We start from the raw sequence: 17,479 nt of genomic DNA, 5'->3' as shown, positions 1-17,479 counted from the left end.
AGTGCTGTGTATGTATCAGTGATGGATCTCATTATCAGTGCTGTTTATGTATCAGTGATGGATCTCATTATCAGTGCTGTGTCTGTATCAGTGATGGATCTCATCAGTGCTGTGTCTGTATCAGTGATGGATCTCATCAGTGCTGTGTCTGTATCAGTGATGGATCTCATCAGTGCTGTGTCTGTGTCAGTGATTGATTCTATTATCAGTGCTGTATATGTATCAGTGATGGATCTCATTATCAGTGCTGTGGCTGTATCAGTGATGGATCTCATTATCAGTGCTGTGGCTGTATCAGTGATTGATCTCATTATCAGTGCTGTGTATGTATCAGTGATGGATGCCATTATCAGTGCTGTGTCTGTATCAGTGATGGATCTCATCAGTGCTGTGTATGTATCAGTGATTGATCTCATTATCAGTGCTGTGTCTGTATCAGTGATGGATCTCATTATCAGTGTTGTGTATGTATCAGTGATTGATCTCATTATCAGTGCTGTGTCTGTATCAGTGATTGATCTCATTATCAGTGCTGTGTCTGTATCAGTGATAAATCTCATTATCAGTGCTGTGTATGTGTCAGTGATGGATCTGATTATCAGTGCTGTGTCAGTGATTGATCTCATTATCAGTGCTGTGTCTGTATCAGTGATGGATCTCATTATCAGTGCTGTGTATGTATCAGTGATGAATCTCATTATCAGTGCTGTGTCTGTATCAGTGATGGATCTCATTATCAGTGCTGTGTCTGTATCAGTGATGGATCTCATCAGTGCTGTGTCTGTATCAGTGATGGATCTCATTATCAGTGCTGTGTCTGTATCAGTGATGGATCTCATTATCAGTGCTGTGTATGTATCAGTGATGGATGCCATTATCAGTGCTGTGTCTGTATCAGTGATGGATCTCATCAGTGCTGTGTATGTATCAGTGATTGATCTCATTATCAGTGCTGTGTCTGTATCAGTGATGGATCTCATTATCAGTGTTGTGTATGTATCAGTGATTGATCTCATTATCAGTGCTGTGTCTGTATCAGTGATTGATCTCATTATCAGTGCTGTGTCTGTATCAGTGATAAATCTCATTATCAGTGCTGTGTATGTGTCAGTGATGGATCTGATTATCAGTGCTGTGTCTGTGTCAGTGATTGATCTCATTATCAGTGCTGTGTCTGTATCAGTGATGGATCTCATTATCAGTGCTGTGTATGTATCAGTGATGAATCTCATTATCAGTGCTGTGTCTGTATCAGTGATGGATCTCATTATCAGTGCTGTGTCTGTATCAGTGATGGATCTCATCAGTGCTGTGTCTGTATCAGTGATTGATCTCATTATCAGTGCTGTGTCTGTATCAGTGATTGATCTCATTATCAGTGCTGTGTCTGTATCAGTGATGGATCTCATTGTCAGTGCTGTGTCTGTATCAGTGATTGATCTCATTATCAGTGCTGTGTCTGTATCAGTGATGGATCTCATTGTCAGTGCTGTGTCTGTATCAGTGATTGATCTCATTATCAGTGCTGTGTATGTATCAGTGATTGATCTCATTGTCAGTGCTGTGTCTGTATCAGTGATGGATCTCATTATCAGTGCTGTGTCTGTATCAGTGATGGATGCCATTATCAGTGCTGTGTCTGTATCAGTGATGGATCTCATTGTCAGTGCTGTGTCTGTATCAGTGATTGATCTCATTATCAGTGCTGTGTCTGTATCAGTGATTGATCTCGTTTTCAGTGCTGTGTATGTATCAGTGATGGATCTCATTATCAGTGCTGTGTATGTATCAGTGACTGATCTCGTTATCAGTGCTGTGTATGTATCAGTGATGAATATCATTATCAGTGCTGTGTCTGTATCAGTGATTGATCTCATTATCAGTGCTGTGTCTGTATCAGTGATGGATCTCATTATCAGTGCTGTGTCTGTATCAGTGATCTCATTATCAGTGCTGTGTCTGTATCAGTGATTGATCTCATTATCAGTCCTCTGTCTGTATCAGTGATGGATCTCATTATCAGTGCTGTGTCTGTATCAGTGATGGATCTCATTATCAGTGCTGTGTATGTATCAGTGATGGATCTCATTATCAGTGCTGTGTCTGTATCAGTGATTGATCTCATTGTCAGTGCTGTGTCTGTATCAGTGATGGATCTCATCAGTGCTGTGTCTGTATCAGTGATGGATCTCATTATCAGTGCTGTGTCTGTATCAGTGATGGATCTCATTATCAGTGCTGTGTATGTATCAGTGATGGATCTCATTATCAGTGCTGTGTCTGTATCAGTGATGGATCTCATTATCAGTGCTGTGTATGTATCAGTGATGGATCTCATTATCAGTGCTGTGTATGTATCAGTGATTGATCTCATTATCAGTGCTGTGTCTGTATCAGTGATTGATCTCATTATCAGTTCTGTGTCTGTATCAGTGATTGATCTCATTATCAGTGCTGTGTCTGTATCAGTGATTGATCTCATTATCAGTGCTGTGTCTGTATCAGTGATGGATCTCATTATCAGTGCTATATATGTATCAGTGATGGATCTCATTATCAGTGCTGTGTCTGTATCAGTGATGGATCTCATAATCAGTGCTGTGTCTGTATCAGTGTTTGATCTCATTATCAGTGCTGTGTCTGTATCAGTGATGGATGTCATTATCAGTGCTGTGTCTGTATCAGTGATGGATCAGTGCAGCTCGCAGTTCTGCTGTAACTTGTCCCTGCGATTCCTCGCTCTGCTCCTGCACCCTCCGCTCTTCCTCTAAGATTGTATGGAGATGAAATGAAGTCATAAAATCCATGGCTGGGAATATTGCATTGGATGGAAAGTTGTTTGTGATCCCTCCCTTATCAGTGTCAGCAGCCCCCTCACACAGTGCCTCTTATTGCCAGCAGCCAGTGCCTTCTGCTGGTACAATCTCAGCCAGATCATGTCTGTGCCCCCCCCTCCTCCCTTCCGTCGGTGCTCCCTGTGTGCTCCTGCTGCCCCCCTGTACCTGCTCCTCCTCTGCTTCTTGCAGAGCTCATCCTCCTCACTCCTCACCTGCTCAGCCTCTCTATCCTGGCACACTGCTGCTGCTGCCTCTTCTGAATCCCAAATCACCCGCCTGAGTCTCCCTCCAGCGGCTGCAGTGACCTGTGTGAGCCCCCCAGTCCCCCGGAGCCTCTTGTCGCCTCCTTTCTGGGACCAGACCCATGATTGCCCCTCGATACCTTGTGACTTTCTTCCTACTTCTGGAGATGGTGAATTCGGGTTCCAAGAAGCAGGTAAGGGACATTATTTTCCTAGCTGTGGTGGTGCAGGGGTTAACGGCGGTGGTGGTGGTGTTGGTGGGGAGGACGCATCCATTCATAAAAAGCCGGGTGGCGTGAAGCCGTGACACGGTGTGCATGTCATTATACTGCATGGAAAGTGTCAGATTAACCCCCTATGTCCTGCAGAATTGGGGTCCCGGCGGTTTGTCCTTTAGGAGGTCGATCTTCTGGTGTCACCTTGTTGGCGATGCCTCCTTTTACGCATCACCACTCCAGAGGCTTTATGTAGACGTCTTCATCTGCCGCGTCCTGCTTGATCGAGCGTAACGTGACGCCTGGCCAGGTGTTGCTGCAAAATTGTCCTGCTGGACTGTAAGTGCCAGCATGCCACTCAATGCAGATCTTGGAGGGGCCAAAGTTTCTGACAGCACATAAGGACAGACAGATCCATCAAATCCACCCAACATATAGGTATTGATAAGATTTTATAAGTTCGGAGTTTGCAATATTCTAAGATAGCTAAAAGGGAGACCGACCCACGGAGCTCACACTTCTGAAGTTCCCGAGGCCAAAAGAGATTTCTCCATCAACCCAATCCTTAGTGAATAACCCAGGAAACAGTATTATAGGAAATAACTAACATGTTACAGGAAACCTTCTAAACTCTACTTCTTGACTTCTTATTCTGAACATGCTGGTTGACCTGCTGTCATTATGATCCTCCGGCTTTATTACCTTGATTTGCTAGCCTTCTTGTTGACCTGCTGTCATTATGATCCTCTGACCTCATCATGATGCCTTCAGTTGCTAGCACTGAACACATATGCAGTAAGGGCCTCTAACATTACTCCAACTTTGTTGATCTCCGATTCTGTGACAATATTGAAGCCAGAGAGCCAGAATGATAGGCATTTAGTGGCTTCAGATGGAAATCTGCAATTCCCTGAAATAGTTTTACTTTAATGGGAACATGTGATAGGGCCTTCCATTGCTGACCTCAAGGGCCAGGCTCCAGCGCTGGCATCCTGATCTTGGTTTCTCTAGCTAGTGAGTCCCTGACCTGGAACAAACATGCCAACGAGACGGTGAAGTCTGAAAAATTTCTAATTCCTGTCCTACATACAGGTTCCAGGTCAGTGACTCCCTAGGTAACGAGGATAGGATGAGCATGACTGTCCCTGAGCCCGCAGCTTCAGAGACAATTCTGCAATAGGAGTTTCTATGTTATATACTGACAGGCTTACCTTTAATATGGAGATGTAGGTAGATTTCCAGGGACACAATGTTCTCAAGTCTTCAAAGCTGGGGCAGTCCTTGGAAACCAAGGAAAGCTGTTAACTACGGTAGAAAAAACTCCCATCTAAAGACTGAAGGCCATCCCTTGAAAAGTACCAAGTAGAGTTGGCAGACCAGGAAGAAGAACCTCATGTCAAGGGAGCTGAGACCACTCCCTGTAAAGTAGCAGAGAGAGTAGATAATTATGGTAGAGGAACCTCCTCTTAAGAGACCAGAAGCCGTCCTGTAAAGTAACTGGGAGAGTCGTTAGATATTGTAAAAGAACCTCCTATCAATATTTCACAGACCATCCCCTGGAAAGTAGCAGAGAGAGTAGATAATTATGGTAGAGGAACCCGTCCAGAAGCCGTCCTGTAAAGTAACAGGGAGAGTTGTTAGATATGGTAAAAGAACCTCCTATCAATATTTCACAGACCATCCCCTGGAAAGTAGTAAGGAGAGTAAATAACTATGGAAGAAGAACCTCCTATCAGGAAATCAGAGACTGTTCCTTGGAAAGATCCAAGGAGAGTCATTAACTATGGTAGAAAAACCTCCTAATGAGAGATCGAAGACCATCCCCTGGAAAGCACCAAGGAGAGTCATTAACCATGGTAAAAGAACCTCCTGTCGAGAGATCAAAGACCATTCCCTGAAAAGTACCAGGGAGGACTGTTATCTATGGTAGAAGAACTGCTTGTCAAGAGATCAGAGACTGTCCCCTCGAAAGTGTTAGGGAAAGTCATTAACTATGGTCGAAGGACCTCCTGGAGGTGTCTCTTAACAAGTGCCAGGAAGAGTTGTTAACTATAGTAGAAGAACCTCTTGTCAAGAGACTAGAGACTGTCTCCGGGAAAGTATCAGGAATAGTCATTAGGGTCAAAGAACCTCCTGAAGACCATCTCCTGGAGAGTATTATGGAAAGTCTGTAACCATGGTTGAAGACCATCCCCTGGAAAGTATCATGGAGAGTCATTAACTATAGTTGAAGCACCTCCCAGAGATCATCCCCTGGAGGGTACCAGGGAAAGTCATTAACTATGGTAGAAGAACTTCTTATCAAGAGACTGGAGACCACCCCCTGGAAAGCACCAAGGAGAGTTGTTAACTATGGTAGAAAAACCTCCTAATGAGAGACTGGAGACCATCCCCTGGAAAGTACCAAGAAGAGTCATTAACCATGGTAAAAGAACCTCCTGTCGAGAGATCAAAGACCATCCCCTGAAAAGTACCAGGGAGGAGTGTTAACTATGGTAGAAGAACCGCTTGTCAAGAGATCAGAGACTGTCCCCTTGAAAGTGTTAGGGAAAGTCATTAACTATGGTTGAAGGACCTCCTGGAGGTTGTCTCTTAAGAAGTACCAGGAAGCGTTGTTAACTATAGTAGAAGAACCTCTTGTCAAGAGACTAGAGACTGTCTCTGGGAAAGTATCAGGAAGAGTCATTAACTATGGTCGAAGAACCTCCTGGAGACCATCTCCTGGAGAGTATTATGGAAAATCTTTAACCATGGCTGAAGACCATCTCCTGGAGAGTACTATGGAAAGTCTTTAACCATGGTTGAAGACCATCCCCTGGAAACTATCATGGAGAGTCATTAACTATAGTTGAAGCACCTCCCAGAGATCATCCCCTGGAGGGTACCAGGGAGAGTCATTAACTATGGTAGAAGAACTTCTTATCAAGAGACTGGAGACCACCCCCTGGAAAGCACCAATGAGAGTTGTTAACTATGGTAGAACAACCTCCCACAGACCGTCTGCAGGCTTCATAGCTAAAACCTCCATCTCTTTTTTAATTTTTTCATTGACACTGTTGGGCACATTGACTGCCCAGAAGTCTCTAGAACTGTGTTCTGTATGTCAAAAACTCACCTTAGCTCAGTGGTGTATTAATTCATGTGCTGCCCTAAGCAACACTAACATTGAGCCACCCCCAGGGCCTCCCCTGCCAGAACCACCCCCCCTTCCCCGTCTTCACCACAGCCCATTGCTGCAATTCTCCCCCAATCCCCACTTCGCCCTCACTCGCCGCAACCGCCACCGCCCAACACACATCCCTCCCCTCCGCGACCACCAGATCCACCCAACTAACTTTTAGATAAGCATTGAAAGATGCAGCCAGAGCTGACCAGATCCCCATGCCTGCCAATTGTTTCCCTTCTTCCGGTGCTGCCACTCCCCCCCCCTGAAAATTGCCACCCTAGGCAAATGCTTTGTGTGCCTCTCGTTAAATACACAGCTGCCTTAGCTCAAGCTCGTTCATCACGCGCATAATCTCAGTATTGCAGAACAGAGTAAAACCAAGTAGAAATCACTTAATTACTTCTCCAACTGATCCTACCATTGCTGAGTGATCAGCAGTGCAAAGGCAGCCACCTCGGCTCCTACCGTAAAATCTCCAACTTCCAAGCAGAAAGTTGTGTGGAGTTGAGAAGCCTGGACACTGCGGGAGGTTATTCCAGCCGCTGCATGTTCAAGTAGAACCCGTATACAGTCAGATAATCATCTCCCTAGTGCCAACCCAGCGATCATTAGCAACCTTTGGGTAGTTCTGTTAAGACGGAAGACGTGCTTCTATTCTGTAACTGGTGGTGTTCCCGCGAAAGCCTCCACCACCTCGGAAATTGAATCGCCGATGAGTGCGAGAGTTAACCCCTTGTTACTAGAGGGGATTGTAGCCTTAGTAGTGTGCTTCCCACATTTGTGTGCCAGTGCCGTATGGACCAAAACGTAGGGGGGTGGTAGAACCCAGGGGAGAACTGACAACTCATGGGGCCCCCGGGCAATAGGGGATCACGGGGCCCCTGTGTCCTTGCCCAATCTCAAAAAAGCCTATGAAAAAGGTACCAGGGGCATCTCATGGGGCCCCCTACTGACCCCGGGCCCTTGGGCAGTGCCCGAGTTTGGACCAAGACGTAGGGGGTTGGTAGAACCCAGGGGCGGACTGACAACTCATGGGGCAATAGGGGACCATGGGGCCCCTGTGTCCTTGCCCAAACTCAAAAAAGCCTATGAAAAAGGTACCAGGGGCATCTCATGGGGCCCCCTACTGACCCCGGGCCCTCGGGCAGTGCCCGAGTTTCCAAATGGTCAGTCCGCCCCTGGTAGAACCCCAAAAACTCGTCCTGAAACATAGTGCAAATAAAAAAAAAAGTATCATGCACACTACCATCTTGTCAGATATGTCGACGTCAGCTGTCAGCGAGGGGTTAAAGCTCAGGAAATCTCACACGTAGCAGATCCGTATGTCTGGCGCAGGGGCGGACTGACCATTTGGAAACTCGGGCACTGCCCGAGGGCCCAGGGTCAGTAGGGGGCCCCATGAGATGCCCCTGGTACCTTTCATAGGCTTTTTTGGGTGTGGTTTGAGTGTGGACAAGGACACAGGGGTCCCATGATCCCCTATCGCCCGGGGGCCCCTTGAGTTGTCAGTCCGCCCCTGGTCTGGCAGCGAGGGTTGCGTCGATTTGTCTTGCGATAGGGAATATTTCATGGAGTAGGTTCGTTATTCTCTGGTCGAGTCATTCTTTACACTCGTGATGCCGTTACCTAAAGCCTTGAAATAGTTAATTGTCCCCAAAATAATATTTTGGAAAATCCCAAAATATATGCAGCGCTCTGTAAATCATGAAAAATAAATGATATAATAAAACATTATATAATAAAAAAAAATAATAAAAATAAAATTCAATATTTTTCATTTTTTATTTTTCATAATGTTTTAATTTAATATAATATATTCTGTATTATTGTATCATTTATTTTTTCATGATTTACAGAGCGCTTCATATATTTTGGTATTTTCAAAATATTATTTTGGTCACTTTTTTTATTTATAGAAGAAAGTAGCAGCTTTATATGGTTTATATGATCACATATTCAGTTATTTATATTTTTTTATGACATATTATTGGGAGTTTATGTCCAGAGAGTTATTATACATACATAGTATTAGTACTGCATGTATATATCTTCCACTCGGGATATACAGTTTGAGAGTTAAATGTTCATTCTTTACACTCGTGATGTCGTTACCTAAAGCCTTGAAACAGTTAAATGTCCCCAAAAATAATATTTAGAAAATCCCAAAATATATGCAGCGCTCTGTAAATCGTGAAAAATAAATGATATAATAAAACATTATATAATAAAAAATAAATAATAAATAAAATTTAATATTTTCATTATTTATTTTTCGTAATGTTTTAATATAATATAATATATTCTGTATTATTGTATCATTTCTTTTTTTCATGGTTTACAGAGCGCTGCATATATTTTGGAATTTTCAAAATATTATTTTGCTCACATTTTTTTATTTATAGAAGAAAGTAGCAGCTTTATATGGTGTATTTGATCACATAGTCAGTTATTTATATTTAATTTCTGACATATTATTGGGAGTTTATGTCCAGAGAGTGGATTATACATACATAGTATTAGTACTGCATGTATATATCTTCCTCTCGGGATATACAGTTTGAGGGTTAAATGTCCCGGCCGTGTTCCGGTGTTCCATCGATGTGTGAAATCTGCCGCTGGTACCGATAGGAGTCTCTGTGTGACCGCGTCTGCCTATCGCTGCCAGTGTCGGCATTATTCGTCTTGTCACTGAGAACCTTTTATATGATTGTATAATATGTATTGTCCGCCACCCAGGGGCGGACCGACAACTCATGGGGCCCCCGGGCAATAGGGGATCATGGGGCCAATGTGTCCTTGCCCAAACTCAAAAAAGCCTATGAAAAAGGTACCAGGGGCATCTCATGGGGCCCCCTACTGCCCCCGGGCAGTGCCTGAGTGCTCAAATGGTCAGTCCGCCCCTGGCGCCACCCTTGTGTGTGCTTCGCATTGTACCACGCCACCAGAGGTGACGGCGCTATACACATCTTTATTGTTACTTTAACGTGTATCTAAGGACAAAAGTTTTTTTTTTCTTATTAGAGTCTGGACTAGTTTTGGTTGGAATGTTGAAGGTGTTAGATCCTCTGTTGGGTTTTCATTTCTGTCTGTGTCCCTGCTGGGGGGATTCACATTCAGGGCCAGATCTAGGGGGTGCTGGGTGTGCTTCCTAGATTTTAGTTGTGCATGCAAGGATCCATGAGCCAGTCTGGCAGACAGTAAGGGGGCACTCTGCTGGGGACAATCCATATAAGGGGGCACTCTGATGGGGACAATCCATATAAGGGGGCACTCTGATGGGGACAATCCATATAAGGGGGCATTCTGATGGGGACAATCCATATATGGGGGCACTCTGATGGGGACAATCCATATAAGGGGGCATTCTGCTGGGGACAATCCATATATGGGGGCACTCTGATGGGGACAATCCATATATGGGGGCATTCTGCTGGGGACAATCCATATAAGGGGGCACTCTGAAGGGGACAATCCATATATGGGGGCACTCTGATGGGGACAATCCATATATGGGGGCACTCTGATGGGGACAATCCATATAAGGGGGGCACTCTGATGGGGACAATCCATGTAAGGGGGCACTCTGATGGGGACAATCCATATAAGGGGGGCACTCTGATGGGGACAATCCATATAAGGGGGGCACTCTGATGGGGACAATCCATATAAGGGGGGCACTCTGATGGGGACAATCCATGTAAGGGGAGCACTCTGATGGGAACAATCCATGTAAGGGGGCACTCTGATGGGACAATCCATATAAGGGGACACTCTGATGGGGACAATCCATATAAGGGGGCACTCTGATGGGCACAATCCATATAATGGGGGCACTCTGATGGGGACAATCCATATAAGAGGGTCACTCTGATGGGACAATCCATGTAAGGGGGCACTCTGATGGGACAATCCATATAAGGGGGCACTCTGATGGGGACAATCCATATAATGGGCACTCTGATGGGGACAATCCATATAATGGGGCACTCTGATGGGCACAATCCATATAATGGGGTCACTCTGATGGGACAATCCATATAAGGGGGCACTCTGATGGGGACAATCCATATAAAGGGGCACTCTGATGAGGACAATCCATATAAGGGGGCACTCTCATGGGACAATCCATATAAGGGGGCACTCTGATGGGGACAATCCATATAGGGGGGCATTCTGATGGGGACAATCCATATAAGGGGGCACTCTGATGGGGACAATCCATATAAGGGGGCATTCTGATGGGGACAATCAATATAAGGGGACACTCTGATGGGGACAATCCGTATAATGGGGCACTCTGATGGGGACAATTCATATAAGGGGGCACTCTGATGGGACAATCCATATAAGGGGGCACTCTGATGGGACAATCCATATAAGGGGGCACTCTGAAGGGGACAATCCATATAAGGGGGCACTCTGATGGGGACAATCCATATATGGGGGCACTCTGATGGGGACAATCCATATAGGGGGGCACTCTGATGGGGACAATCCATATAAGGGGGCACTCTGATGGGGACAATCCATATAAGGGGGCACTCTGATGGGGACAATCCATATAAGGGGGCACTCTGATGGGGACAATCCATATAAGGGGGCACTCTGATGGGACAATCCATATAAGGGGGCACTCTGAAGGGGACAATCCATATAAGGGGGCACTCTGATGGGGACAATCCATATAAGGGGGCACTCTGATGGGGACAATCCATATAGGGGGGCACTCTGATGGGGACAATCCATATAAGGGGGCATTCTGATGGGGACAATCCATATAAGGGGGCACTCTGATGGGGACAATCCATATAAGGGGGCACTCTGATGGGGACAATCCATGTAAGGGGGCACTCTGATGGGACAATCCATATAAAGGGACACTCTGATGGGACAATCCATATAAGGGGGGCACTCTGATGGGACAATCCATATAAGGGGGCACTCTGATGAGGATAACTGATTAAATGTAAGAGGACAATATGTTGGGGACAATTGATGTAAGGTACTCTAATGTAAAGGAGTGCTTTAATGTATGGGGGGGCACTGATGTAAGGAGGTGCTTTGATGGGGACACCTGGCATAAGTGGGCACTCTGATGGGGACATTGATGAAAGGGGCATTCTGATGGGGACACTGGATAGGGACCCTGATGTAAAGGGGTGCTTTGATGTATGGGGGGGCACTAATGTAAGGGGGTGCTTTGATGGGGACACCTGGAGTAAGGGGGCACTATAATGAGGACACCTGATAAAAAGGGGCACTCTGATGGGGACACTGATGTAAGGGGGCACTCTAATGGGGACACCTGATATAGGGGAACACTCTGAAGGGGACACTGATGAAAGGGGGCACTCTAATGGAGACACTGATGTAAGGGGGCACTTGGATGGAGACACTGATATAAGGGGGCACACTGATGGGAACACTGATGTAAGGGGAATCTCTGATGGGGACACCTGATGTAAGGGGGCACTCTAATGGAGACACTGATATAAGGGGGCACACTGATGGGAACACTGATGTAAGGGGGATCTCTGATGGGGACACCTGATATAAGGAGCACTCTGATGGGGACACCTGATGTAAGGGGGCAGTTTGATGGGGATACCTGATGTAGGGGGGCAGTCTGATGGGGACACCTGATGTAGGGGGGCAGTCTGATGGGGACACCTGATGTAGGGGGGCAGTCTGATGGGAACACCTGATGTAAGGGGGACTCTGATGAGGACACTGATATAAGGGGGGGACACTGATGGGAACACTGATGTAAGGGGGAACTCTGATGGGGGCACTGATGTAAGGGGGCACTCTGATGAGGATACCTGATGTAAGGGGGCACTCTGATGAGGACACCTGATGTAAGGGGGCACTCTGATGAGGACACCTGATGTAAGGGGGCACTCTGATGAGGACACCTGATGTAAGGGGAAACTCTAATTGGAATCTGATGTAAAGGGGTACTCCGATAGCAATCCTGATGTAAGGGGGAACTCTGATGGGGACATCTTATATAAGGGGGCACTATGATAGGAACCTGATGTAAAGGGGGACTCTGATGAGGATTCCTGATGTAAAGGGGGACTCTGATAGGGATATCTGATATAAGGGAGAACAGGTTCTCTTTAATCATCCTATTCTAATGACAACTTATTACATAATAGTGTTTCCCAGGTTGTGACACTGTGTGACAGGTTGTCAGTGACTCACACACAGTGCTGACATTATGACCCTCCCCCCCATTACTGTACCCTAAGATCTGGCCCTGTCTCTCTGGTGACCATCATATCAAAAGCCAATTAACCTACCAGCATGTCTTTGGCATGTGGGAGAAAACCAGAGAACATGCAAACTCCATGCAGGTAGTATACTGGTTGGGATTCAAACTGGGGACCCTCAGTGCTGCAAGGAAGAGGTACTAACCACTAAATTCCTGAAATGCTAACCACCCTTGTGATCAAAACAGATACAGGAAATCCAAAATGTTACAGTGGTCACCAGAGCAGGAATAGTGGGGAGATCCTCAGATGGGGACCCTCGCACTGTCTAACAAGGGATTTTCCCTTCACTTCACTTTGGGGGGGATCCCCTGTCACTTCCTGTTGTGTCTCTGAAACACAAAGTAAAGGGAAATCTCCCCAAAGGGTTTTAACTCTTTGCTACAGTACCCAGAATGCTATGGATGGTCCTCTTGCTCCGACACCAATGAGTGTGGATCTGTTTCCATGCTTGGTGAGGTCTGTTTGCTGCAGGAAGACAAGGGAACTGGCGCGATCTCCAGGGATTTGCTATGTATGATTGCAATCAGATGGATAAAAAGAAACTGTAACAGAATTTGTAAGCAGGGAGGAAATAATTCATAGAATTACATTTTAATGTGCCCGGGGCAAGGATACAGACCTGCACCCCCACTGGTAATGTATGCCGTAGAATGGGTGTGCTGTCCCGTGTCTATTCTCTGTCCCCTTGCTCCACTGTGCCCAGGGCAGCTGCCCCTCCTGCCCACCCCTTGTCCTGGCCCTGACCCCATATACTGCCTGCAGGAAGTGGCATATATACAAAAACCTCCAGATTACTCAATAAACCGACCACTAAGGTTCCTATAGACCAGCCATCAGTATTGGAACGCACACGCACACACACACACGCACACACACACACACACACTTTTCCTTTGTGGATACAGCAATCCGTCCATTCATAAAGTATCTCGTCTCAGGTGGCTGTGATTGGTCAGCTCTGACTGTCTCCATAGAAATGTTGGGATACAGCGTCTTCATGCTGGAGAAAAAATAAATCACATTCTGAATTCTGGGAGCAACTTTTTGTTTTAAAATAAGAAAATATGTTTGTTTTTTAACCCTGTAGGTGCTGTTTGGGTTCATTTTCATTGTTCGACAATTTATAGACTCAGTTTTTCACAGACTGGTGAGCCTCTGCCCCATCTTTTCTTCTCAGACACTGTTTTTGCTCTTTTTGAAAGGATAAGTTCACCTTTTAGACAAAAGTAATAATGGTGCTTTTTTTGCAGGTAAAAAAAAATGTGCATTTATTATTTTTGTCTACAGGAGCCTGGAAAGCATTGATCAGGAGATCACTCATGCCATGCAGGACTCCTGCAGACCTGTCAGAATATCTGCTTGCCATACGGGATGTATGGGGTCTACGGGATGTATGTGATGTATGGGGTGTACGGGATGTATAGGGTATACAGGGTGTGCAGGATGTATGGGGTGTACGGGATGTATGGGGTGTATGGGATGTATGGGGTGTACGGGATGTATGGGGTGTAAGGGATGTATGTGATGTATGGGGTGTACGGGAAGTATAGGGTGTAAAGGGTGTGCAGGATGTATGGGGTGTAAGGGATGTATGTGATGTATGGGGTGTACGGGATGTATGGGGTGTACAGGATGTACAGGGTTTAAGGGATGTATGTGATGTATGGGGTGTACGGGATGTATAGGGTGTACAAGGTGTATGGGATGTACAGGGTGTGTGGGTTGTACGGGATGTATGGGGTGTACAGGTGTACAGGGTGTACGAGATGTTTGGGGTGTATGGGATGTACAGGGTGTACAGGTGTGTGGGGTGCATGGAGTATAAGGGATGTACGGGGTGTATGGGATGTACATGGTGTGTGGGGTGTATGGAGTATATGGGATGTACGGGGTGCACAGGGCATACGGGATGTACAAGATGTACGGGATATTAGGGGTGTATGAGATGTACGGGGTGTACAGGTGTACAGGGTGTACGAGATGTTTGGGGTGTATGGGATGTACGCAGTATAAGGAGTGCACGGGGCATACAGGATGTATGGGATGTATGGGATATTAAGGGTGCACGAGATGTATGGGGTGTACAGGTGTATGTGGTATATGGGATGTGTGGGATGTATGCGGTATATGGGGTGTACGGGGTGTGTTGGGTGTATGTAATGTATGGGGTGTACGGGCAATACAGGTGTATGGGGTATACGAGATGTATGGGATGTGTGGGGTGCACAGGCATACAGGATGTACAGGATATTAGGGGTGTACGAGATGAACGGGGTGTACGGGATATACAGGGTGTATGGAATGTATGGAATGAATGAGGTGTACGGGATGTACAGGTATACAGGGTGCACGAGATTTTTGAGGTGCACAGGTGTATGAGATGCACGGGGTGTACAGGTGTATGGGGTGTATGGGGTATACAGGTGTATGGAGTGTACAGGTGTATGGGGTGTACGGGGGTATACAGGTGTATGGGGTGTACAGGTATTTGGGGTGCACAAGATGTTTGTGGTGTACGGGGTATACAGGTGTATGGGGTGTACGAGATGTACAGGTGTATGGGGTGTACAGGTGTATGGGATGTACAGGTGTATGGGGTGTACAGGTATACGGGGTGTACAGGTGTATGGCGTGTACAGGTGTATGGGGTATATGGGGTGTACAGGTATATGGGGTGTACAGGTGTATGGGGTGTACAGGTGTATGGCGTTGACAGGTGTATGGGGTATACGGGGTGTGCAGGTATACGGGGTGTACAGGTATACGGGGTGTACAGGTGTATGGCGTGTACAGGTGTATGGGGTATATGGGGTGTACAGGTATATGGGGTGTACAGGTGTATGGGGTGTACAGGTGTATGGCGTTGACAGGTGTATGGGGTATACGGGGTGTGCAGGTATACGGGGTGTACAGGTATATGGGGTGTACAGGTGTATGGGATGTATGGGGTGTACGAGATGTACAGGGTGTATGGGGTGTACAGGTGTATGGGGTGTACGGGGTATACAGGTGTATGGGATGTACAGGTGTATGGGGTGTACAGGTGTATGGGGTGTACAGGTGTATGGGATGTACAGGTGTATGGGGTGTACAGGTATACGGGGTGTACAGGTGTATGGCGTGTACAGGTGTATGGGGTATAAGGGGTGTACAGGTATATGGGGTGTACAGGTGTATGGGGTTGACAGGTGTATGGGGTATACGGGGTGTACAGGTGTACTGGGTGTACAGGTGTACAGGTGTATGGGGTGTACGGGTGTACAGGTATATGGGGTGTACAGGTGTATGGGGTGTACAGTTATACGGGGTATACAGGTGTATGGGGTGTACAGGTGTACTGGGTGTAGAGGTGTATGGGGTGTACGGGTGTATGGGGTGTACGGGTAGACGGGGTGTACGGGTGTACTGGGTGTACAGGTGTACGGGGTGTACGGGTGTATGGGGCGTACGGGTAGACGGGGTGTACGGGTGTACTGGGTGTACAGGTGTATGGGATGTACAGGTGTATGGGGTGTATGGGGGTATACAGGTGTATGGGGTGTACGAGATGTACAGGGTGTATGGGGTGTACAGGTGTATGGGATGTATGGGGTGTACGGGGTATACAGGTGTATGGGGTGTACAGGTGTATGGGGTGTACAGGTGTATGGGATGTACAGGTGTATGGCGTGTACAGGTGTATGGCGTGTACAGGTGTATGGGGTATAAGGGGTGTACAGGTATATGGGGTGTACAGGTGTATGGGGTTGACAGGTGTATGGGGTATACGAGGTGTACAGGTGTACTGGGTGTACAGGTGTATGGGGTGTACGGGTGTATGGGGCGTACGGGTGTATGGGGCGTACGGGTATACGGGGTGTACGGGTATACGGGGTGTACGGGTGTACTGGGTGTACGGGTGTACTGGGTGTAGAGGTGTACTGGGTGTACAGGTATATGGGGTGTACAGGTGTATGGGATGTACAGGTATACGGGGTGTACAGGTGTATGGGGTGTACAGGTGTATGGGGTATAAGGGGGGTACAGGTGTATGGGATGTACAGGTGTACGGGGTGTACAGGTGTATGGGGTGTACAGGTATACGGGGTGTACAGGTGTACTGGGTTTACAGTTGTACTGGGTGTACAGGTATACGGGGTGTACAGGTGTACTGGGTGTACGGGGTGTACAGGTATACGGGGTGTACAGGTGTACTGGGTGTACATGTGTATGGGATGTACAGGTGTATGGGGTGTACAGGTGTATGGGGTGTACAGGTGTATGGGATGTACAGGTGTATGGGGTGTACAGGTGTATGGGGTGTACAGGTGTATGGGGTATATGGGGTGTACGGGGTGTACAGGTGTATGGGGTGTACAGGTGTACTGGGTGTACAGGTATACGGGGTGTACAGGTGTATGGGATGTACAGGTGTATGGGGTGTACAGGTATACGGGGTGTACAGGTGTATGGGGTATAAGGGGTGTACAGGTGTATGGGGTGTACAGGTGTATGGGATGTACAGGTGTATGGGGTATATGGGGTGTACAGGTGTATGGGGTATACGGGGTGTACAGGTATATGGGGTGTACAGGTATACGGGGTGTACAGGTGTATGGGATGTACAGGTGTATGGGATGTACAGGTGTATGGGGTGTACAGGTGTATGGGGTATACGGGGTGTACAGGTGTATGGGGTATATGGGGTGTACAGGTGTATGGGGTATATGGGGTGTACAGGTGTATGGGGTATACGGGGTGT

The 17,479-nt window shown here is 46.8% G+C and overlaps 1 protein-coding gene across 1 annotated transcript in view; it reads left to right on the top strand.

The window, feature by feature from the left end:
• The first annotated feature begins 2,936 nt into the window (after positions 1 to 2,936).
• Positions 2,937 to 17,479, top strand: part of GLP1R (glucagon like peptide 1 receptor) — a 469,752-nt gene continuing 455,209 nt past the window's right edge. Inside the window, exon 1 of the mRNA XM_089692563.1 lies at positions 2,937 to 3,273. Within this exon, the coding sequence (XP_089548689.1) occupies positions 3,202 to 3,273 (72 nt within the window). The 5' untranslated portion in view covers positions 2,937 to 3,201. The remainder of the gene's footprint in view (positions 3,274 to 17,479) is intronic.

Source organism: Staurois parvus, unplaced genomic scaffold (assembly GCF_062004578.1).
Source record: "Staurois parvus isolate SC_StPar_1 unplaced genomic scaffold, SC_StPar_1.0 ptg000595l, whole genome shotgun sequence".
NCBI lineage: Eukaryota > Metazoa > Chordata > Amphibia > Anura > Ranidae > Staurois > Staurois parvus.
The sequence above is the reverse complement of the archived record's forward strand: the minus strand, read 5'-3'. Positions and strand labels throughout refer to the sequence as shown.